Raw genomic sequence first — 25,958 nt, 5'->3', positions numbered from 1 at the left:
AAAGAAAGAAAGGAAAAACTGGCAAATGTGCTGGTAATCCCCTACGATTCTAGTACCAGTATAAATGATTCTTACTGCTTTTTTTCATACTCAGGCTGTTTCATCCTTAGCTGATTTGAAACATGGAAATCCCCCCCAGATCTCCAGTTTGAGGAAATTCAATAAATTCACATTGTATTTCTTTCTTTTTTGTTTGTGTGTTTGTTTGTGGCCTAGCTATGCTCCTGTTTTTTCTCCGTCTGTCTCTTATTTCATCTCACTTCTCTAAAAAAAGGGAGTTTTTCCTTCTGACCGTTGCCAGGTTCTTCCTCACGGGGGATCATTTAGACTCACGCTTTGATACTTGTATGGTCTTTACCTTTTCATATAACACGCCTCGATATGTCTTTTGGTCTGTATCCAGAATTTCTGACTTTAATTTTCAATGCTTTGAAAAGATTACAGCTGATAATCAGAATTTTTGCCTTGTATTACATATCAAAATTTTTCTGGCACCAGTGAAACTGAAACTGTTTAAGGCCATCAGTTCAGCATTCAGCTATGGACTGGAAGGGGAATTTGTAAAAGTACCTGAAAATCCTAGTCTGGTGTAATATTTTAATGGTGTGATGACAGAGGTAAAACTATCATGAAGCTATCAGGGGAGGGCTGTCAGGCTCTGGTTGGCTGGTAAATTAATATATTAGATCCTGGACAATATTTGTGAACAGGATGTCATGTAAGACAATTCATCAATGTATTGAATGGGATCTGCATTTTTAAGTGCAGCTCATGTAGATTTTTGCATATTTTGCAATTATAAAGTTTAAAAAAATTGTGAAAAAATTCCTTTTTTTTCAATTTCTTTAAAGGCCAGACAGTTCAGTGCCTATTCAAGTGCCTGTATATAGATAACCAAGGATTAGACATGGTGCCCACTAAACACATTTGTAGATGCACTAACAAAGTGTGGGTTGACCCAAAAAATTTTTAAAAAAATTTGTTTGTTTTTTCTTTTGTTTTTAGAATGTATTTAGTGGCAGGAACATCACGTGTAACATACAAATAAATACACTGTCAAGAAATGTAAAACTCGTGCGTTTCTTTTTCGCGATCTAAAAAATGAAGAATAAAACATTGTTAAAAATCACGATAAAATACAAACAACTATCACTATTATAAAAAATACACTTTCGAGTGATGTTTGTGGGACCTCTCGCTGGCCTTGGTAATTAGTTTGTAGTTTAAGGAACGGTTTTCAGTTTCAAATCTAAATGTAAAAGAATGGATGGTTGGTGCCATAGTCGCCCTGTAATTTGCTTCTATCATTTCTCTAGCTCAGCCAGCACTCATGCGGACAATCCTGTGGATAGACTGACTGGCACTGGTTATGGTTGATTTAACTGGTGGCACACCGCAGGACATTCAGAGTGGGTTTATCAGCACACAAAGATAACAGCGTGCCTCCCTTCACACTCTGCTGCCTCCTGCATCCCCCGTAAGGACTCTCAAGCTGAGGTTTATCAGAGAAAAACGGCCAACACCAGGCGGGCTGTCGATGCTGCTGATGTGATGTTTTCAGCTGAAGGGGGAAGAGGGTGGTGGGGTCATGAAAAACGTCAGACACAGCAAAAGCCAAAAGCGTTAGCACGCAATTACGGACTTCTTATTAAGAGTGCGGTTGAAAATCGGCCCACTTTCGTAGTGCAGCAAGTCTCTCTTTCCAGCTGTGTGTGTGTGTGTGTGTGTGTGTGTGTGTGTGTGTGTGTGAGAGAGAGAGAGAGAGAGAGAGAGAGAGAGAGAGAGAGAGAGAGAGAGAGAGAGAGAGAGAGAGAGAGAGAGAGAGAGAAGCTAGCCTGAAGGTGAGGCGGTAACGTCCTGCCTCCGTGCCTCTAGTTGCAGCTGAGCCAGATTTGTGCGCACACAGAACTTTACGCATCTGGTCGTCATCAGCAGCAGCGGCCACTCTTCCTGCTCATATGTGGCTCAAACCGAGGAGGAAGAGAACGTCTTCTTCTTATATGATTTCTTGAAATTGAAAAAAAAACGCGACTGGACGAACACGGGTCGGTCATTTTCTTCTCTGACTCGTACTGCTGGATGTATTGGCTGTAAAAAGATTTAGTGGGGAAAGCAGGAACAAGTTCGTTTGAGAACTCCGTTGCTGATTTGGATGTGAACAGATCCACCCTCTGCTCGGAAGTCCCGAGTTTTTATCTGGCTGTGTTTTTCTAGAGGCGCTGCTAGTGCTTTCTGCATGCACGGATCTACTTGGCTCACTTGCGCTTCTCTTTCTTATTACCGCTCTCTTTTTTTCCGCTGGTTCCCACTTGCGTCATGACTTCTAGCTATGCACATGTAATGGACAGGCAAGCTACGATACCAAACCGCCTGGAGAGCCCAATCACGTCTAACCTGGACAACTTGCAAGCCAAAAAGAACTTCTCAGTCAGCCATCTGTTGGATCTGGAAGAGGCCGGGGAAATGGTCGGTACCCAGGCAGACGAGAGCGTCGGGGAGACGGGGAGAAATATGCTGGAATCTCCGGGGCTGACTAGCGGGAGCGACACGACCCAGCAGGAAAGTAAGTGAAATGCTGATGAAAAAATGTTTTAAAAGGATGGGACGAAGCTCAAAATAACACGTTTTTTTCTTATTATTTGAAATAATCCTCAGCGAACTGTTTTAGCCCCTGTTGCTATCCCAAGTTATCATTCATCATTTCTTGGAAACAAATCAAATCGCAGACAAAAGTAGTTCTCTTGACAGGCTGAAAACGAAACGTGTTTCTTTTCATGACTTGCTGGCGAGCGTCCGCGCGCAGACCGCACGAACGGAGCTCTGCGAAAAGCCGCGCGCATGGAAGGAATCTTCTAGTGAGTTTTGGCAATGCATCATCCCTGACGGTCTCCCCCTCAAAATGACCATTAATTTACCATTAACACTCTGATGTCAGTGAAGTATGATGCTGATGGTGGACATGGTCAGTGAAGTCTCCTTACAAGTCTAACTTCGGAGTAATAAATCTTTTCCCCACGACTGTTGACCTCAGCAGGGCGCTTTGTTTTGCCCTACATTTAAGAAGAAAACACCAATAATGAATTTTGAAAACAGACTGAGTCATGTAGACGTGCGCAGGTGTGACTTATGCTTTGTGAATATTTGCATAGCCCTATCACAATTTTTATTAGAAAACATTTTAAACAAGGCCTCATCCCCGCTGGGTGTGCAAAAATGAAGCCGATATCTTTGACACTACAGAGGCGGGATCTAATCCCTGGGCTGCCGTTGGAATTCCACTGTGAGAATCGAGGTTAACATTTCCAACTTTTCTTTTGGTATACGTCACTGCCGAAGCCGACAAGAACCTGGATAAATTCAGCGCAAACAAACAAATACAAATAGATAAATAAATAAAAAAAATGCCACTGCACGTCCTCTCCACCTCACCGCTGAGAGAGTAAATAAACGCTCCCTTCTCCCCCCTCCTCTTTTTCTGCTCAGAGGGCCATTTGGAGAAGTTGACACAAACGTTATAGCTTTTAATGAGTGTTATTGTTATTTTTAAAGGCTAAAAAATCGTCTGTGAGAAATATGGAGGAGGAAGTGGCGGGGTCACGTCGTTAATCTACGGTTATTTTCAGCCTGTCAAACACTTTCAGAATATCGGAGCCTAGTCATTTGTCATAATTACCGCGCGTGTCCTCGTTCCGACAATTAAAGAATCAAATAACAGCATCTCATCAGCTCTTAATTTGTGGAAACGTGACTCTGACAAACCACAGAAGGAACGAATCGATCGGATTTAGAAAACAAATGTTTTAGAGTGATGAGTAAAAACTGTAGTGCTAGTTTTCCGGCTTTTATTGCATTAAACAAGAAATCAGACTTGAGCAAGTTTAACATTATGATCTGAATTATTACGCAAGTACATTATTATTATTATTATTATTATTATTATTATTATTATTATTATTATTACTATTATTATTATAGGCAACAACTGATTCAAACATTTGAAACATTTTTAGTCCACGTTTAAAAAAAAACTTTGCACAGATGTCCATTATTTGCTTGGGCGTCCGCAAAATTTAATAAAAATCCAAATAAAATAACAAAAAATTGCCAACTACACTTTTAGTTAGGAATCAGGTCCCCGCTAACGAATTTGTCTTGGCAGCAGGACTAATTGACTTTCACTGATCGCTGCTAATGAGATCAATCTATAGTCCCACGTGTTGACCACACTTGAAGCTGCCAGAAGGATGATGATGGCGCTGATGATGCCGATGGCTTTGATTTGCTGTTTTAAACATCACCCTGGAGGGTTAATTAAAAGCTGTGCGACACCAAACCGCTGCCCAGGCGCTGCACGATCTATTAAATGAATGAGTCTTTTCGGGAAGCTGAGTTTTTTAAAAAGCTATCTGTGCCTGCGTTCTCAATAAACCTCTACGTGACGGCATTTGGACCCATGAAGGTTTCCAAATATTTTATTCCACGAAGAAAACTCGCGTGGAATTGATAGTTTTTAAATACGCTTTAAAATTTAGAATTGTATACAAGTACTGTTAAAAATACCTGCGTGGATTCCGTTTTGTGTGGACTGTCCTCTGTCCTGTCATATTTTTTTTATTTAAAATCTAAAAATGAAGTCCGATAGAATACTGTAAATAAATACCTTTTTTATACAGGCCTACAAACCTTTTGATTTTATTTTTTTTTATTGCTGAATCGCCCTAAAAGTGTTATTTAGCAGTCAAAAATGTTTAATTTAAGTTATATAATAACATTTAATTCCTATATGTTTAAATGAAAGTTTAGACGCACATTTAGGTTCTGACAGATCTTATTTGCTGTCCACTTTTCTCCGGTTGTAAAGTCGGCGGGAAGGGCGTCACGATTTGCTCCTTAACTCTCAGCCTGGAGACGCGCAAACGCTGGTTTCTGGTGAGAAAGCTGTATGCGGTCGTTGGTTTGCCATGTGTGGCCTTTACAACTCCAGTTTACTGCAATTTGTTCTTTTCCATTTAATAAACAGAGTTTCAGCCCAAAACTGTGGACCGTGGTGTCTGCAGAGCTGCTGTAATCACTTCTAAGAAACTTTGGTGCTGTAGCTATGTTAAATATTTTTGAAAAAAGAAAGAAAGAAAATAGGCACACACATTTTCATGTAAATTAATGAGGTTATTTGTTTTTGTCTGTGGTACTGCAACATGGTCATTGTTCTTTGTGAGATTAAAACGTGAAAAAGCAAAAAACAGGCCTGGAGAAGTCATGAAACTACTTATACTTGCATAAACTACTCTCGTTGTGGATTCAGTCCTTCCTTCCAAGATTTACGTTTTATTTTCAATAGAAATGAAATGAAGATGTCATTAGTAAAATCTATTGGCTTAAACCTCATGGTGGCAGGATGCCCACAAAAGGTCACAAGGCCAGTCTGATTAACTGGATTATGAAGAAGAAGAGCAAAGGATGGGGGTAGTTGTAGTTTTAGGTTTAAGGTATTTTTAAGGCATTTAGCGCATAAAATAAAGGCAAAAATATGAATACAATAGCTACTGCTTTTTATTACTTTCAAGCACTTAAGGAATAAAATATCACTTCATGGATTTGTTTTAGTTAATGAAGCATCTTTGCACTCTCCTCCTCAGTTTATGGGTTGGCCTCAAATGTGAAGTAGAACCAATTTAAAGGGCTCAAAGAAACCAAAATGAACATTGTCACTCCAACCCTTCAGCAACCCCACCCCACCTACACACACACACATCTATTTGTGACTCAAACTGTCTTACAGCCTGCAGTAGCAATTGTGTTTAAACGCTGTGTACTGCAACCATAAAAATCATAATTATTTGTACTTATAACTGTTCATGGTTTCAGCTTCTGAGTCTCGATCCAGAAATAAAGGTGAAGATTCAGTCAAACAAAACAAATGAGACATTTGGTTGCAGCAGTAAAACAAATAATCGGGTCAACAGCAGCACACGATCAAAATCTGAAGCAAGTAAAGTGAAAAATATGGACATAAAAAAATCATAAATTCACACAAGAATACATTTTTTTTATTTACAACAAATTATTTTTCTGTCTTTGCTTTTTTCCTCTTGCTATTTTTAATGTATAGGCCTGTAAAAATCCTTTGTATGGAGCAGCAGAAGAAAACACTTTGTGGTCAGCTTGACTGAAATAAATTCATTAAGAGTTACAGACAGACATCACTTTTTATTTTAAGGGCTCCATTTTCGATTCCAGCAGGTGAACAAGTTTACATTTGGGGTTTTTTGCCAATCGACTGACAGCAACTCTTAGAAGAAATGTTGACAGCTAAACAAACAGGTTACTTGACGATCGAGTAATGTTTGACACACTGCCAGGAGTGTGTGCGAAAAATGAATCAATACAACAACAATATCCCGTGTTTGGCTGAAAGTTCATATTTCTACTAACAAACATGCTCCAGAAATCTTTTTTTAAAAAGTGCATAAAACTGTAAATGAGCATGAAAGTTGAAGTAGTTTCTATAGACTTAAATAAAGATTCCAAGAAGTGGAAATTTTCAAAAGTAAAACTTTTTCTTCAACAGCAGCCAGCTCCATCAGGTAACACATTACCCGATGGATGAATGTTGTGAATAACTTTTAATTTTTAATGTATTCCACAAAATTTCCAGAGCATGTGACTGAAAGCCCAGAGAAAAACTGGTCTGTAAAAAGTGCTGCAATAAAAGTTCTACTTAATGATTTTTGCATTAAAAAAATACACACAGATGTTTCTAGAAACACGGCCAATATTTGCCATTCTGGTTCATTAGATAAAGTTTATGGATTTCGTGTAACCCCAAAATAAAGAATAACACATTTAAAAAGAACTACTATCCCAACAAAACGAATGTGCTGAATACAAAATCCCAATCAGAGACACAAAATCTGTAGCAGCAAAAACCCAAATGATTCTTTTTGTCTCAGTTGACTGAAATCTCTCAAAATGTTATTACTGCTAAGTAGCATGAAACACTTGAGTGTATTGAGCAACGTCCTACCTTTGCATATGTGTGTGCACATAACTACAGACTGTGTGTATGTGTGGATGTAATTAGGAACACTTTAGATCACAGCCTTATTTTTCTGTGTGAAAGTGTTAGTTTGTGGTCCTGTTGTGCAGCCACAATTCACCAACACTGATTTCACCCAGCGGGAACTATCAGACTGAGCACATGGAGCTCTTCCATAATGAATTACACATTCAGCTTTGCCAAAGTGATTCTGTTACTTTTGTTTTTGGCTTGTGTGCTAATTAGTTAGGTGAAGAGCCAAGTGACATGTTTCTGCAGATCCAGAAATTATTTCACAGCTTTTTAAAAGAAATCGTACTTTCTATGAGGGTAAATATTCATACATAATATATAGTTTTATATATAAACATTGTTTGTTTACAAGAAAATAATGATAAGGATAAACCACAAAAGGTACTGTTAATAAGTCAAGTCTTCCTCTAGTAAAATGTAGAGCTATGATACGTTGTGTCGTTCTTTGCGTATTAAACTTATTAAATGACCTTCTGCTCTAACTGGGCAGAAACAAACCTCAACTTGTTGACCTCAATCATCAGTCTTTAAGTGGTAGTGTATCTATCTGGCTATCTATCGATCGATCGATCAGTTTTATTCATTTTAATTTGTGACTCAAACTGTCTTACAGTCTGCAGTAGCGGTTGTGTGTCAATGCAGACAATGCTTCCTGCTGTATTTATATAACAATATAACAGTTACAATTACACTTATAGTTAATTGCAATTATAACTGTAATTATATAGTCGTTTGATTTTTTTGGGGTAATGCTTGAGCAGAACGAAGCTGTTCCTCTGATTCATAAAGTTCCTTCTTCCTCTTTGTGCAGATGAACAGATGAACACAGAGGAGAAGAAGAAGAGGAAGCAGCGCAGGAACAGGACCACCTTCAACAGCAGCCAGCTCCAAGCTCTGGAGAGGGTGTTTGAGAGGACACACTACCCCGATGCTTTCGTCAGAGAAGATCTGGCTCGCCGGGTCAACCTCACCGAGGCTAGAGTGCAGGTACGAAAAATGTATTGCCACAGGAAGGTGGCTTCAATGCTACGTGGCAAAAAAGAAGAAAAGATGTTTTCCTGAGATTATAAACCTTCAGTAATAATTCCACATTCTGATACTTTTATTTCGACAAATACTGATTCCTTGACATTTGATTCTCCTGTTATTTGAACATTTGATTGAACTGTTGGCTAGATTCTAACTTAGGTAAAGAGAGAAACAACAAATGCACTTATGAGATTTGAAATTAGTGTTGTACCAGAATAAGTCAGATATAAAATAAATAACTTTCTGTTAATATACAGATATGAACTTATATGATACAAATCTTAAAATAGAACATATTAAATGAATATTTGACTAAGCTGAAAAGTTTTAATAGGAAACTGCAGTGCACGCGGTCACACAAACAGCACGACTCCTCACAGCGTCAAATCATCTGTTAGCTTTTAACTTAGTGTATTTGGTTATTAATCCTTCCTAATAGGCGAAAGTCATTAACAGCTTTAGATTTTGTGTTGAACTAAACTGATAAGAGCTGACAAATATCTCTTATCATGCCAGAGTGATCTTTTAGATAATTACTGATACTGTAAAGTCTGTTAGCAGTTTGCAAAAACTCCCCAGTGAACCGACCGTGATTAGAAAAGTGGATGTAATGATGTTTAATTTCCTCAGTTGTTTACAAAATGTGTAAAACACACAAGTGCTGCAACAAAAGGGCTGCTAAATACGATGCTGTCAGCGGGAGAATGAACTACTGACTTTGATATGAACGCCACAAAAACAGATACAAACTGGGATGTATAGTGTTCTGAAATGGGTCTCGTAAAATGAATGTTTCCAGTTGTTAGTAAAAGTTTTGAATTCATGAAGGATTTTTCATCCAGACACACACTTGCGTGCACCGAACATCTGATAGTCTGCATTTCTGTTCATGAAGCATGTGTTGTATTCCAGCGTGTCATATAAGTCTAACATACTGAATTAGAAATGATGTGTTTTATTATGTTGCGTTATAATTTTTTCGTTATACATTTCACCACAAAATAATTTGCATGAATGCAATAAGAGAAAAAGCGTTCAAAGATCAACTACAATTTGAATTATTGTCAATCAGTCCTTTGGTAATAGATTCTGTCCTACAGCAGCTTGACTGATATTATGATTTGCATATTTAAAAAATGGTACTGTGGTGTAGTGGTTAACAGGTAACCTCACAAGCAAGAAGGTTTTTGGTGTGAACTTTGTGGTCTGCTGGGGCCTTCCTGTGTAGACTATGAGTGTTCATTGATTGCTTCCCAAAGACCTTAAACATGCATGTTGAATATGATAAGATGGTTCTCATTTGGGCAAAGGTGTGAAAGTGAGAGCGGGTGGTTGACTGTCTACGATGGACTGGAGATGGGCAAGACGTATCCTATCGCTCACATTATGTCTCCTTCCTCTATGTCCCTTAGGTGGAAAAGTAGTAAAGAAAATGGATGGATTAAAAAAAACATAATTATAAATGTTTTTATTAATTACAAAACATGTAAATGTCATTGAGTTTATAGCTGTCACACAGGCGATCAACTTTAAGGTAATTAGCCGTACGTTCAGCAGCCCCAGTTCAGACAGCAGACTCTGAGATGACATTTATGTAAATGCAAACGTCACACTCAGCTCATTCTTTGTCCTCACAGCTTTATGACCAGTGTTTGTTGGTTTTCTCTTTGTTGTACTGGATAATCTGCCACTCTTCACTTATAAACAAGAAAACATTTTTTCTTAAATGCACTTAGGTTTGCCCTAGAAACACGTGACTTATGACTAATAATTAAACACGTGCATTTCTTGCAGGTATTGATATATACAGTGTCTATAAACAAATCAGTGCTATCTTTATACAAAACAATGAAAGTATTTATTCTGTGGCCAGAGTGAGAGGGAAAGAGGAAATAGTGATCTGGGAGTGAGACAAGCAGCACATCTGTGATTAATGTGTAGCAGAGAGCAATGCAGAAATGCTTTGATAAAAGACTTTGGGTAATTCCTGAGGCAGTGCGTCAGCAAGCCCCTCTGAGTGCATACAACTTATAATAATGAACTCAGTTTCAGAGTAAGGAAAAACATCAGCATCCTCCACCTCAGTCATCGTCTACTTAATGAGATGGTTCTGCTGGTGGGGGGTGATAAGGACGGAAAGAGGTGAACTACAGATGAAGCATGGACACACGAGCGAGAGCGTGTGGACGCATGGTCATTTTAGACATTAGACTAGATATTTGGATTGGAGACAAGAGTTTAGGTGGTCTTTATGGATCTGCTCCTTTATGGGTAAAGATTTTACTACAATTTAATAGACATGAAGCATTTCTTTTATACTGTGTTTGTCTTTTAATTGACATTAATTGCTGTTTGTGTACAGAATGTAGAAAATGAGCTTTCTTGTGTTTAAAATGTGTTGAAGAGTGAGACACAACTATTTAAAAAAAATCCATAATGATAGATCGATATTTAAAAATATCTGAAAATATCTGTTACACTGACCAATCGTAGCTTCAAGGGATTTCTATAGATCTTCAGACAAAATCAAAACGTTGATTATCCCTGTAAATAATAGTGGAGTGTAATATGGTCCATGGAGTGCATGTATGAAGCACTTGTTAGGCCATTCAAAAAGCAAAGTTACTGATTTGCCATTATATCCTGATCTGGGTATGAGAACACATGTCTGAGGATGACTTTCTTTATTTTAGAGCTCTCACAAGTGAAACTGTGAGTGTGAGACACCATATAAAACCTCTTTTTCTTACTGATGTCATACGACTTAATTCAGTGCTGACTGAGAAATTTTAGCGTATTTGACTGCAAACTGTTGTAGGATACCACAAAAAACACCCCATCTTACTTCGGACACAGTGAGCACGAGAAACATTTAGAGCTTCTATTTCACTGCATGGTTAGAGATAAAATGCGGTTTGTTGAGCAGGCCACAAAGTTGGCGATTACATGGAGAATTATGAAATTCTATGAATGTGCCCAGACTATAAAGATAGAGGTTTCTGACACATTACCAGCTTTCAAGGTCAAAACTTAAAGTATATTAAAAAAAAACTTCTTGCTTAATTGACCAACATTTTGGTCAATACAAAAAAAAAAAAAGACCAATGAGTCTGGAAAGACTCACCATAGTTCCTCATACTTCACAGTGCTGTGCCCGAGCTATAAATATTAATAGTCCTGAAAAAACTGAAATTTTGGCATTTTGGGCATCACCATGTTGTTTTATTGTAGTCAGAGTTTACTTTATATGTGGACGAGAAAGTGGAGCTAAAAGTATATTAGGGAAGGCTTTCTTTAAAGCCTGATATCTAATCAGTGTCAGAAATATTTAAGCAGGACCACTGGCATACTGGTTGGTATGTGTGTATTTAGCTAATGAAATCATAATAACCCGTTGAATAAATCTATTAACTATGGTTGAAATTTTGCTGTGAGAAGTTGAAGCTTTTTCAATGAGAAAAAAGCTTGAATACAACTCTTTCAGCTGTATTCAATTGAGTTTAGCTTTATTTATATAACACCAAATCTCAAAACCAATGCAAAGGAAGAATTCTCTTCTCATTGGTTCTTTAACAGGAAGAGACTGCAGTATGACTCTTCAGCAATGGCTTCATATCTAGTGGCTACATCTTATTTTTGATATACATATATGTATGTTATGTTTGGATTAAAGGAGCAGTGCTTTCATAGTCATGAAGATTAAAAAGCGATGACTAAAAGACAAACAATGTGCTCTGTCCTTTGACTTTGCAGGTGTGGTTTCAGAACAGGAGAGCTAAGTTCCGCAGGAATGAGAGAGCTATGCTGGCCAGCAAAAATGCCTCGCTCCTCAAATCTTACTCAGGAGATGTGACGGCAGTGGAGCAGCCAATTGTGCCTCGCCCTGCACCTCGCCCCAACGACTACCTATCTTGGGGGAGTGCTGCGCCCTACAGGTATAGTCCCCTCGAACATCACTTAATAATCTTGCAGCCACATTCTGTGCACAAAGCCTACTTTGAATACAAATGGAATTCATTTTCTCAGTTTAGAGAAGGACTTCCATTTATTAGCAATTTCCCAAGAAATCTTTCCTTTTTCCCAGAAAAAGGGAAGAAAGAAAGGAAGGTGGGGAAAGTATAAAAAGCCAGAAGAAATAACCACTAACACGAGCAGTAACATCACCGTAACAGTTCTCTCTCTCTCTCTCTCTCTCTCTCTCTCTCTCTCTCTCTCTCTCTCTCTGTCACACACACACACACACAGATGCTGCGTTCTGTTATTGTTTAATTTCCTCCTCTCCTACCTGCACATACTTTTCATTGTTCCGCTAAAAGTTTTCATCTCCTGTGATCCTGAACTCAAGCAGACTTATACCTCAGACAGTTCACACACACACACACACACACACACACACACACACACACACACACACACACACACACACACACACACACACACACACACACACACACACACTGTCCATTCAAACTATATTTCTACACCAACAGCGATGCCTTGTGCATTTCGAATAGTAAAACAATGTTATTTTTCTTTTTGTCTAATTGTCCATGCAGACAAACCAAGGCTCACTGCTGCAGCATATTCTGTGTATCCAAAGCCGCATGCATCTAATGCCTCCATGCCGTAGAGCTTTAATAGAAAACAGTTAAACGTCCCATGTCCTCTTGTGCAGCCTTAAACAAAATGATGAACATCTGCACCAAGTTTCAATTAATTCAGTCTGATTGCTTTTGGGTAAGCTTGCTGACAGACAGAACAACAAACAGACAGATAAATAAACAGCAAATAAAACAACTCTCTGCTTTTCAAATGTGACATGCTCATCTATTACAATGAACATGCACACTTTAATATGACCAAATCACACATACACGAGGTCTCAGAAGCTGATTAATCACTAAAATTAATTTCTAATTAAAAGGACTGAATCACCCAGTGCATTTGTTTGAAACTGAGCTTTAGGTTATTACAAATCCTTAGCAAATGTGAACCAACGTGGAACAATCTAGAGATAAAGGAAAAGTTTAGTCTTTAATAATAAAAGCAGACTAAACTACTGATGAGTTTAATCTTCTTTTTAAAGGATTTGTTAAAAAATAAAAATAAAGTAATGGCAGATTAAAAATATATACAAGTATTAAAAAAAATCACCATTAACCCAAATTTAATCTTCATAAACACATAAATATTTACCTGCATTTTACTTCCAAATTTACTTCTTGAAAGTCATTTCCTTTTTATAAAAAAAAGTCTCTTCAGCTTAAACTATTAGAAGTCTATACATCCCTAAATGTCTGGCCTGTCCATTTATTTCTCGTTGATGAACAATCAGGCGGAAAAAATTTCCACTTCATTTCTATAGCACTGAATATGAAATAATATCGCACAATAATCTAAAGCCAGATTGTGTTGACAGTGCCGTCCTGACTGTCTCTGAACGATTACACTGTAAACCCAAATGTTCAAATTCATTCGTGTAAACCTTCTTTAAAAACAAACAAAAAAAAAACGTTTTTTGAAATAACAAATTGTATATTCAAAAAATATTATACTCAAACATTTTATATATTGTTCTAGGTATGTGTAGACTAATGTTTTGTAAGTGTCTTACTGGCACCTCTCAAAAGTGGAAAATCTTGCAAGAAATGAATGTAGTGAATGTAAATGTCTCGACTGCAGCGTTTAATTTGTGATGGTATAAACTGGTTTAAAACTAGATGTTCCTGACTAAAGTAAAGGACTCTGCTTTTGTAGAGAAGAAAACCTTAAACCAGAGACTATGACAATAAAGAAATCTCAAGTGAAAATATTGGAGTTATATATATACTTAAAAATACTTAAGTAGCCAAGTACTACATCTTGCATGTAATGAAAATATTTAAATGATGAAAAAAAATGTTATTCACAATGACAACTTGATCTATTTGTTTTCAGGAGAAACGACTGGCAAGCATGTATGCCTAAAATAGGTACATGTAGTCTTTCCATTTTAATAACTGTAGTGAAAGTTGAGTGAATGTGACCTTTAAATGCTGTAATACTGAGTTAAAGATCGACCTCTGTTCCTACATTTTCATTCTGCCTTTTAAACTCTCTACATCTTTGCCTTCTACCCTTCATATGCAACTTTAATCTGTTGCACACATCTAACTTTAAGCTAAATGTGGTGAATCAAAACACCATTTTCCTCTCCCTGTCCCTCATCTAACCCCTCTGTCAGCACTTGAGGGCTGGGGATAGATCCTGTGACCCTCCTGAAGAGGTGATAATGTGAAAACAAACCATATTAAATCCACTACTGACCCCCATGACCCCTCTGTGCTACACTACACGAGATAATGAACATCGCACAGAATGACAGCACTCTCCTGGGCAACATTTTTGTGACTCTGGTTACATTGGTCATGATTTACAGTAATTCTCAGTTCTGAAACTGAGTATAAAATGTCAAACCCTACAGCTGCAGCCAGGGAAATCTTTGTAGCAATAATGCTTTGTAGTGCCAAGAGTTCACTGTGCATTATCCCTAAGCTGGTATCCAATGGTGGCAGCGTGAGTGCCGCAGAAAATATTGCCCACAGAGAGTCTCTTTCTCTTTCTCTCATACATATATATATATATATATATATATATATATATATATATATATATATATATATATATATATATATATATATATATATATGGGTCATTATCTTTCTGCTTATCTTTCTGATTTCTGCTGATTAGGTTTCACATACTGCTATTAACAGACAATATAACCACCAGCTTGGTGCCTAGACAACAAACATGCAAAAACACCGGTCATGTTCCTGTAGGGATTTTAGCTTTCAGAGTAGTTGATGTCACATTTAGTTTCAAAGGTTTTTTTGTTTCTTTACATATTTACATAGAGCTGCAGGTGATACTGTAATCCACAGATGATGTAACTTTTCACCTATTCTTCCTCCTTCCTCTCTCAGTGCCATGGCTACCTACCCACCCACCTGCTCCAACACCAATACATCCCAGGGAATGAACATGGCCAACAGCATTGCCAATCTGCGACTCAAAGCCAAGGAGTACAGCTTGAACCAGGTGCCCACAGTCAACTGAAACACTGAGAGGCTAGGGGATCCCAGGGGAAGGGAAGGAGCCCTCTCTACTACAAGACCCCCCAGACCCAGAGAAGGACATTGTCTCTGGGATGAACATTATTCCACATACTCTGGATCAAGAAGTATTCTTTTCTTTCTGGAGCAGCCATGATGGTATACTACTATCAATGTACCAATGTGCAAAAGTGCAAAAGCGTGTGATGGCAGGATTTTCCCCAAGCCAAGTTTTCTTTTTCTCCTCAGCATCACTGAATTCTTGTTCACACAAAAAGACATCTAGACTGGATGCTGTAGCCAAATATCTGCACAGTTTTGCATTTGTGATTGTGACTTAAATGGAGGGTTAGTTCCAGTCAGAGAACTTGCTTAAATGGAGACTCATATGGACTACATGGAATCCCACTTTTTCTATGGTGTTGGATAAAATTACACACCATAATTGGGATCATCTACTTTCTTTCTTTTTATGTCTTCAACAAAATGACAATGACTTCCTCTGACATTTATACAATTTAAATTTTTTTTCACATTTCTTTCCATTTTATACCACTGACAAACAAACATTTTCAACACATTTTGAATTTCATGTAATAGTCCAATATAAAGGAGAGGCTAATGTATTTCTGAATCCAAAATCAGTAGATAATTTCATATGATATCCTTTATTTGTAACAGAATAAAAACTTGTATATGAATAAACATGCATTTCAAGCAATAAAATTGCAGTTTCAACACATATCAGAAGGGAGAAAACAGTTGTTTTCCAATATTTTCCAGGTTTCCAACACTTTCTTTAAACAGTTCCTGAGTCTTTACGCTTGCAGATTATTATAACAAAAATATACTGCCTACGATCAGTCAGCCTTGAATTATGCTTCAAGAATTATAAGGAATAAGTGTGTTTATAGATGAGACCATTTGGAAAGCAAACTGATCACGAACCTCATGCAAACCCCATAAAAAGAGAGATTTACAACCAGAGAACAGATGCTCCTTCAGAGAAACCCCAAGGTCCTCCTGCTTTGTGTGGGGGATAGGCTTGGGGGAGGGGTGTTTTCCTGATTACCACAACCTGAAATTTCCATCTTAAAAATAGGATATTTATGAGCGGCGAAATCTTGTCCTTGCTATGGAGGCCCTCGGGTCTTGTTTAACTGTATGACTCTTAAACAAGGCGTTTCTTCTCCCTGCCCCTCATAACCTTCACTGTCAACAAACATAAGTTGATACTGGTCTTTGAATGGTGTTCCCAGACTGTAAAAGCCAGGTTGAATGAAACCGTAGCTGATGAGGAAGTGTTTTAATTTGGTGGACTTAAAAAAAATTGGCATGCGTGCCATCGTATGAAACGAACGAACGAATTGTCATTTGCATGAGTTTACACTTTGCCTAAACCTTTACGTTAGTGGTGTCAGCAACATTACATATGTGTTGAACGGTGTTTGCAACATCTCCTTCATTCTTATTGTTATGCACGAATCTGTAGAAAACTCAGTGGGATGCAGGCCTTAAACTGTTTATAAGAATGAAAATCTTCATTTACACACAGTAATTTGGGTAGTTTTTCATAATTCAAGTATCTTCAATGCAAGCCGGCACTGTCAAACAGTTACAGAGCAGAGCAAATGTTAGTCATAAGGAGAGAAACGGTTCACTGATGAGATTTTAGGGTTTTTCCTGACTTGTATGTCACTTTTAAGGAGGGGTTTTTCTTTTTCCTTTTCACCCATTTCATTTCTTGCTCTGGGTTGTTTTCCTGATCACTGATCCCTGACTTTGGGATGTCCAGTGTCAGACCCCTGTCACCCTCTCCCCTGCCAGGCGCCCAGGCTCACCTTTCACAGCCAGGGCCTGGCTGCCCCGAAGTAATTCCAGATGTGGAGATCTTTTTGACCTCCCAACCCACCCCCACCTCAGCTTCCCTTCTTCATCCTCCTCCCCCAGTTTCGCCTCCAGGCCCTGGACTGCAACTCCATCAGGGCTGACAGCGTCCCCTCAGACATCGTCTCTACTTGAATGAGCACATGACATACAAGGCAGCTCCCCCATTACCACCGCTCCTCCTCCACCCGTCACCCTCACCCACCCACCCCCCCATCTTAGCAGCACATCTGGAGCTCATTACAGAGGAGACAGTAAGAGCGAGGGAGGGGTGAGGAGTCTGCATGCAGAGTGTGTATGTGCAAGAGAGCGGGAAAGAGCGTTACTTAACTCGGCTCCTTTGAAACATCCATCTTTTTTCTTCCTTTGTTCCTTTCTCCTTTTGCTTTTTTCTCCTTGACTTTTGCATTTCACCTTCTTTTCTTTGCTTCCTGCCCCTCACTCTCTGCCTGGAGTAAGCTTTGTTCTGCCATCAGTGCCACATGATCACAAATACTTTATTAATGAGTGGTTTTGGAAAAGAGCTCAACACAAAAAATAGAAAATCTCCAAGCAGTCTGAGTGAAATACTGCACAGCTGTTAACAGTGTGTGGTTTGGGTGAACAACCAAAAGAATGTCCTGAGATGTGGAGTTTCCACGCAAGTCAAGTTGACTGAGAGGTTGCACTATTTGTGTGATTAAGTCACTATTATTACACACTTTTCATAAACACAGATGCAAGCTCGACTACACCCTCTGTTGGATTGGAAAGGAAACATAATTAACTTCAAGCTGCCATCCCAAGGCTAACATTGGTGAGCATATGAACTGTTCTTGCATTGCCAACGAGTGGTTGTTTTCCTTTTCTTTACAATCTGTCTGCTTTTTCCCCATAAAAACGATGCTTGCTTTTACTGATTAACACGTGTTATTTGTGAAGCCTGTGCTTCCACCAGAAGGCATTTAACCTGAAGAGGTAGCCCTCACTTTTGCACATTTGACCATCATTTGTATTATGTGCAATAACTTCAGGATGGAGTTGATGGAATGTTCTTCAAAATTTTACTCAAGTACCTTATTCAAATTGTACTTTCTGTTACTACATGCCGGAAAATTGACAGCTTTGCTTTTATGCTCAGCTCTCTCTTAAACACAACAGAGCTTTGAGTTTTCAGTATAGGTTTCTGCATCTCTCTGTAGTCTTATCCATCTCAGAGTTTTCATGCGAGTGCAGTCACCGAGCATAATACGAGATGCTGTTTTGTTTGGGGTGGGGTTTTTTTTACATTCAAGAAGAATTTCAGCCGAGTGAAACTGTCTGGACTAATGGTAGTTCTCAATCTTTCTCTCTAGGTGGAGAAAAAGAGAACATGAGTAAAACCTTTGGCTTGTTTGATCTGACGACGAGTAAACAAGTCAAAGGTTTTTGTAGCTCATCTAAACCTTTTTATGTCTGGAGGGCAAACTGAGTCAGCATGCCTGAAACATTTCCAATAATTCCTGTTTGCTCATGAAAACTGTGCACACACAGGAGCATAAGTCATAGCCGATACAAAGGGTGGTGGATGTTACTTTGTTTTAGTTAAGATTGTTGTCCTTATCTTCTGGTATCTGGCACATCTAATCATTTGCTCAGGCATCTTGCACTGTCTTATTTCCTTGTAGTGATCACAGATTTGAACTTGGGGATTGCAGTGTTATTGTTACATACAGGGGTGATGGTCAATGCTCCAAAAATAAGAGTTAACCTTTAAATCCAAAACTCCAAATGAAAGGCTTTCTGCACAGATCCTGGGTTTTCCCATGCTGCAGTTAATATAGTAACAAAGATAGTTTTTGTCTCCTCCTGGATCTAACTTAATTATGGTGTGATAAATGCTTCTGGCTCAACTTAAATAGCTGTTTGGACTATTTTGGTCCTGGATGAATTAGCATTTTAATTCTCTAAGCCCTTCTGAGGTCCAGCAGGGAAACAACCAAAACAACAATTATGGTGAGTGACGTGACGTGAGCTCTGAGACGCCATCGTTGTATAATCATCGGCAGAGCTCATATTCCCTTATGGCACATGAACTATTTAAAGGAGTTTGTCAATTACTTACAGGAAGTTCAGCCTCTCGCAGCTGAACAAATGTATGACCTGGGAAATATGACAGAAGTCTCAAGAGCACAAACATTTACTGAGCACAGGGAATATTACATTATTCATCGAACAGGCCTCGTAACACATTTGTGTTTTTACTTCTCGCTGCCTTTAAAACCGTCTTTCACGATAGAAGTAAAGCAGCTAAGCACTTTAAAAGACGACGTTATCAGATTATATCAGATTGTAAGATTACAAGCAGAAAGAGGGAGTGGGCTGTGTATCTCATGTGCATGTCTGCGCGTGTGTGTATATGTGTATCCATATGTGTAAATGCACCAGTATGATTGCATTTTCAGATCACTTTGCATGACGGCATAAAAAAGTTGTGGTTCAATGCAAAAAAAAAAACCCTTGAAATTCTAATATATAAAAATTTCACGATTGGATTTGTTTTAGTACTTTTACTTAAAAGTAAAGCTGCCATAGTTGCACCTAAACAGGAACTCAGATTATTAAATGTCTCACTCCCTCTGCTGGACACTGAGAGAATGCACAGCTGCGACACAGCCAGGAAAAACAGTAATCTCAGCTGCTCCATAAGTAATAAGTGTTCGTGCTGATATAAACACATAAATCAAAACATTAAATGAAATCTAAAATCCGAACCACCTATAACTCAAAATAAAAAATAGGTTAATTTCTTAAAATAAATATGGTGCATTTTGTGTATTCTCAACAAGGTTTTTTAAAAAATGCAACGCAAAATCAAGGATAATGAAACTAGAACATTTTAAATGTTTGTACAGTTGTTCAACCATCAAATTTAATCGCAGAAACTGATTTAAAGTAAAGCTAATTTAATTTTTCTTAATGGTCTTCAGAAATTCAAATCTAGCTTGAATCAGACATAGATCTCCACAAGAAATCAGAAAATTCAAGTGAAAAAACTAAAACTAAAAAACATGAAAAATGAGCACAAATTTGGAAGCATTCCAGTATAGTGCAATCAATACACTTTTTGTCTTTTGGGCTGATTTAGCTGGGCTAAAACTAAGAAAGCTGTGAGGAGACGTGCACCCCGTTCTGTGATTCTTCCCATCACACCCAATCCATGTTCCTCTGTGTTCCTGACTGAAATAGAGAACAGTAAACCTCCTCAGCTATCTGTAGCAGTTTTCTTTAATGGGCCTCGTGGTGGCCAGTTAGAGATGATTTGAAGAAACATGATCCTGGAGCTGGATCACATCAACTAAATGTTGGCACATCATATGGGTCTGGGCACGCATGAGGATGTAGGAGTAAGCGATAGAGAAATGTCTGTTTTTGGAGAGTGTTTGTGTATGTAGGTGTGCGTGTATGTGTGCGCGTGTGTGTGCAAATCAAAGTATAAAGAGAGCTGCAATTTAAGCACAAGTCTTTAGATCTGTGCCTGAACTTTAGGCAAGGTTTCTTTTTCTCATTTGAAGGCAGGTTTAGTTTTCTGTAACAGTTTGGCTCAGCTGGAGCCTGTGTGTGTATGTAGGTGTGTAAGTGCAATCAGCACTATATAAATGGAAGTGAGCTCCAAAATGAATATCATTGTCACATCTCATGCCAGAGCAAATTCTCCATCCAAAACGAACAATTTGGAGCCTACGCCTGCCATGGAAAATCTGCCTTCAATTTTCCCAGTGGTGGCGGTGTGCGCAGTCGCCCCTCAGACTCTTTTTTTCCACTTTCACACACATACATTGACTTCACAAACCAAAGACCAGGCTTTCTTTTCCCTCACACACACAATGACTTGTTGATCCAGTTGGCCTGCAGCAAGTGGACCCCACAGTTTATTTTTTTTTCAATTATCCATTTAGCATAAGTGGCACTCTGCTGATGGGCAGCACGCCGAGAGGAAATGTTTGTATTGTCCTTATTTAACAATGGTGTTTAAACTAATACCTGATTAGCAAGAGTGAATCACCTTTGGGAAATAGATTTTTAACACTGCTCTGTTTCTTTTCTTTTACTTATAGTAATGACCCATCAGAATTTCTTCAAAACAATGTATACACTTTTTCTCTTCCTGACATACTATGTGTGTCTATGTGTGCTGGCCTGTCTTGGATCCAATTGTCACCACTTAATCCAGAATTATTGGGAGAGACCAGATTAATGCCTTGATGCAACGTCTTCTGAAGCCCTGTTTGATTATGAAGGCTACGCAATCCCCCCATTTAACAGCACAAGAGGGCTCGAGAAGGGCTCAAAATGATGTGAATCATATGCCATGGCCTACACAATCACAAGATGAACTCCATTTGGAGACTGTGGGTTAACATGTTAGACAGCACCATCGTTAAAACAATAATTGGAAGAATGGTTTCCGTTCCACGAGTAGAAGTTGTTTTTTTTTTTAAAAAGGACTGAAATCGTTCATGAGCAATTTTTTAATTTCACTGAGTTCAAGTATTTATCATTAAGTAGAGATTTTCTTTTTTAGTTTGGAAAATAGTGTTTTAACTTAAAGGCAATTAAACGATGAGTTTATGTAACTCAAATAGTGTTTGCGAAGAATGTTGGAGTCACTCCAGTGAAACGCCAAATACAGGCAGATATATGGACTCTCTACTTGAACTTTTTTTTTTTTTTGAGCGACTGAGCAGCTATGTAACATGTGTTTGTAATAAGGGAGCCACCTGTGGGCCGGCAGAGTTGAGGTGGTGATGAATATCAGTGCCAGGCTGGGACAAGCAGCATATTTCCTTCAGCAGTAAAGCTTTTGATCACTCCATCAGCTCTGGGCGCAGGAATGAGCTAATATTAACAGTCAGCTGAAATGTCCTAACGTGAGTAGGAGCGTCACACGCAATTATGACTAATTCAAACAAACAGAGCAGGAAACTGCAGAAAGGTCCAAATATTCTCTACAAAAGAGCAAGCAGACGTAAACGTAACGTCACTCATCAACACATCTACACACCCATTTACCTCACACAGCATTTGAGTTTCCCTTAAATAAACCTCATAAGTAGCTTTAAATAAAAAAAAGACTAATTTGCAGATTACATTCATATATCTTGTAGTTGTCTGTTGACCTCATGGATGTAATCACCGAGACCATGTAAAACAGGCATTCCACAAGGACTAGTCATGTTTATTGTTTAAGGTATCCAAGTATTTGTCCCCCTTCCTTTTTTGTTGCGTATTTGTCACATACATGGTTCAGATCATCAAACAAATTTTTGACAAAGATACAAAAGAATGAAAACTGCAGTTTTAAACCTAATGACTGGTTGTGATGGCCAAACCCATGGCCACACTCTAAAGTCGGTAACTTTTGTATTTTCATTCATTTGAACATAGTAATACATTTTAGTTGCCAATAACTTCATTGATTGGTTTGGATACATTTGTTCTATTTGTAAGCGCGCACATTTAGTTTATTTATGTATTCATACTACTTAATTTCTTTGCTTTCTGACTAACTTTTGTCTTTTTATTTCTTACCTGCCATCATCCCTGGGAGTTGCTGGACAAAAGATGGTAGCCAGGGTTTGAAACCATTAAATACAAAGGAAGATAATTGGACCACACCACCACTTCCTGCTGAAGGGGGAATGTGTGTTTTCTTTACTTTAAAAACAAAGTATTTGTATTTAATTAAATATTTGAGTTTAGGGTTTAATGGGGTTTTTGAGTTTCTTCTTTAGTGTTTAGTTTATTAACAAACTAGATTGTACTGCATCGTTTGTGATTTATGATTGTGTTTTGTTTGTTACCCCTCATGTGTCACAATGGTCTGATCAGCCATTATATATACCCTAGTATGTCATTTCAGTTTTAGGGCAATTATGTATGTTTGGGCAGTCATTTGGTTTGTTAAGGTTGCAGTCGTTGCCTGAGTTCAGTTTTGTTTCTTTGACCTCTTTTATGAGCTCAACATTTATTAGTCTTGTAAATATAATTTTTGGGGGTTAAATAAATGGAAACTATATTTTTCTAATAATTCCTGGGACTCCTCCTGTTTTTCAACTCGGTCCATCACACTGGTTGTGCCTCCGGTTATTGCTGCTTGACAGCAAGTACTGCAATCAAGGATTCGTGATAGCTGGCAATGAGTCTTTAAGATCGCTGTCGAGGAATTTTTGGCCACCCTTCCTTGCCGAATTGTTTTAATTCAGTCACACTGGAGTTTTTGGGCATGAATGGCCTACTTAAGGTCATGCCAAGGCATCTCACTCTGATTTAAATCCAGATTTTTATTCATTTATTTTATTAATACATTTAGCCATTCAGAGGTAGACTTTTTGGTGTGATTCAGATCATTATCCATCTACATAACCCATCTCCATTTGCACATCAGACCACAAACTGATGGTCAGAAATTCTCCTTCAAGAATTTCTAGTAGAGAGCAGAATTTAACCATTCTTAGCCACCAGCACGTTTGATTGTTGGTAGGATTTTCTTATCATGAAAAGCTGTGTTTGTGTTCCACCTTCCACCAGGTGGAACAGGACACAAACCAAAAATCTCAACTTTTGTCTTGTCAGTCGACAGAATATTTTCCCAAAAGTCTGTGTCATGATCTAGATACTTTTTGGCAAATGTGAGGCAAGTCTGTGTTCGTTTTGGTTAATAGTGGTTTAACGTTTAACATTATGCAATCCATGGATGCTGTTTTTGCCCATTCCCTTTGTTGTTGTTGAAACCTGAACCTTAACTGAGGCTGTTCTGGGTATTTTGGTGTGACCCCCTGGATGAGTTGTTTATGCCCTCTTTTTTTACTTTGATAGGCCGGCCACTAGTGGGAAAGTTCACCACTGTTACAAGTTTTCTCAATTAGTGGATATTGGCTCTCACTGTGGTTTTTTGGGGAATCAAGAAATATATTTTTTAGCCTTTCTAGATGCCAATGAATTTGTTTCTCACCTCTTCTCTGTTTTCTTTAGATCGCGGGATAATGTGTTGCTTTTTGAGATCTTTTAGTCTACTTCAGGTTCCTGGTTGTGTTTGAATGATTTCTTGATCAGCAAACAGGCCTGAGTGTGGCTAGTGAAACTAAACTCAGCTTTTCAGAAAGTTTTGTTAATTACAGTTAATTCATGATTTAGATTTGGATACCTTTACTCCCTTAATAAATAAAATCATTTAAAAGTTGCATGTTGTGTTAACGTCTAATATTAAAATTTGTTTGATAATCTTAAACATGTGTGGTAAAAAATTATAAATCAAGAAAAGCATGAAATTCACAGCACTGTATATAATTGAAATTTGGGTACTGCATAGAAATTTGATGAAATGTACAGTGATGAGACCATTTATTTCTGGCAGTTCTGCTGTGACCATACCACGCTTTAGCTACGCTACTGTCATAGTTTTTGTAACAGCTGCATTCAGTAAGCAGATTCAAACAACTGATAACTGACAGGAGGAGGCGCAGATAGATCGGTTACTGCTTTAACTGTCTCTGTGTCTGCCCTCACAAGCCATCTCTCCAGAGTATAAGCCAGTTAGCCGCTTGGCATGAAGTGTATTATTCTCTGCTTTGATAAAAATGTTATTTTCCACGAACTTTTGAAGTACCTTTATGATATGAGTATAGTGTTCCCCTTCTCAAGAAGATTAGTATCCAGGTAGACAAATATATTCAGGAAATCTCTGAGAAGGTCATGGACCATGACCTGTAAGACAGCAGAAGTGTGATCTGGTTTAGTCCTCAAATCTATACATGGACATAATATAGCTCCCCACCTGCTGGGGAGGATGAGGGTCGGATGACTCCAGCATCAAGTGAGTCCTTGATACATGGTTAGATGTTCAGGGCCTGAGAGGCTATAAAATGATTGGAGGGAATCAGTGCCCAGGAAGGAAGTCAGTGGCACAGTCATATGTCCAATGTCGGAGTAAGGCTAAAGCTTTTTCCTTGTTGAAACCTCTTTCATTATACAGCTCAGGACCAAGACAATACTCAGATGGCAAATGATCATGTTGCTTTTGATCGTTTGCCTATGGGCAGAATTGCTGACTGTAGGCAGAGGAAAGAACAGTAAGAGCTTTAGCTTTCATTTTTTTAATTTTTCCGGTTAATGTGAGTCTCAAACTAAGGATATCCAAGAATATTTTCTGCAGTGGAAGAAGCCTACAAGAAGAATTGTTGTTGAGTGTAGCAGATAGTAGCTGACGGTAGCATGTGGGGTTGTTCGTCTTTAGGAACAGTCTCACACGCACACCAGTATCCCCATGGCTTAGGCGGGAATTGGATTTTGTCAATGTGGACACTAAGACCTTAAAATCCTTGGGCTCATCACAGGAAGCTAATTCACCTTTTACCCACAGAGAATTATAGACCATCACTCTGAGAGCCTTTAACTTCCAGCCAGTCTCTGCCACAGCTACAGCTACTGCCCTGACATAGACTAAACAAACATCAGCCTTCTACTCTCGAAATAAATGATCAAAAAAAGATTTGAATGATAAATTGTTTATATGATACTGATTGAATGAGATTGGTACACAAATATGATTCTCCCCACTTGACTGTCCAGCCTCACAACAGTGCAGTAGGATATTTTAATATATTCATCAACGAAACCCATTAGCTCAAGCAGATTGTCCCAAGCGGTCCTAAGCTGGCTGGATGATGGTGAGGATGACACGTATTCCTAAGCAGAAGCGCCCGGTACACCACCAACTCATTCAGTTCTGAGATATGTGAAGATAGAGACACCAGCAACTATAGTCTTGTCTTCCAGGGGCCAGAACAGGTGACACTGAAGAAAATGGCTCAGGGTAAATGAACATTCTGTAAAATTATAGTTTATGTCGGCAGTAATGA

At 38.4% G+C, this 25,958-nt stretch overlaps 1 protein-coding gene across 2 annotated transcripts; it reads left to right on the top strand.

The window, feature by feature from the left end:
- The first annotated feature begins 1,870 nt into the window (after window positions 1–1,870).
- prrx1b (paired related homeobox 1b) lies at window positions 1,871–15,960 on the top strand. 2 transcript variants are annotated; one of them, XM_086269396.1, is made up of 5 exons: window positions 1,871–2,563; window positions 7,881–8,056; window positions 11,852–12,033; window positions 14,036–14,070; window positions 15,064–15,960. In XM_086269396.1, exons 1-5 carry the CDS (start codon window positions 2,317–2,319, stop codon window positions 15,117–15,119), a joined length of 696 nt encoding a protein of 231 aa, XP_086125522.1. In that variant the 5' UTR covers window positions 1,871–2,316; the 3' UTR covers window positions 15,120–15,960. The 2 variants fall into 2 exon arrangements, with proteins under 2 accessions (XP_086125522.1, XP_086125521.1); XM_086269395.1 differs by lacking the exon at window positions 14,036–14,070 and having other exon boundaries at window positions 1,876–2,563; window positions 15,064–15,959.
- The last annotated feature ends 9,998 nt before the right edge of the window (window positions 15,961–25,958 follow it).

Source organism: Aulonocara sp. 'chitande type north' Nkhata Bay, linkage group LG17, assembly GCF_057382095.1.
Source record: "Aulonocara sp. 'chitande type north' Nkhata Bay isolate Kocher_YH1m ecotype deep benthic linkage group LG17, A_spYH_male_GT1.1, whole genome shotgun sequence".
Lineage (NCBI taxonomy): Eukaryota > Metazoa > Chordata > Actinopteri > Cichliformes > Cichlidae > Aulonocara > Aulonocara sp. 'chitande type north' Nkhata Bay.
The sequence above is the reverse complement of the archived record's forward strand: the minus strand, read 5'-3'. Positions and strand labels throughout refer to the sequence as shown.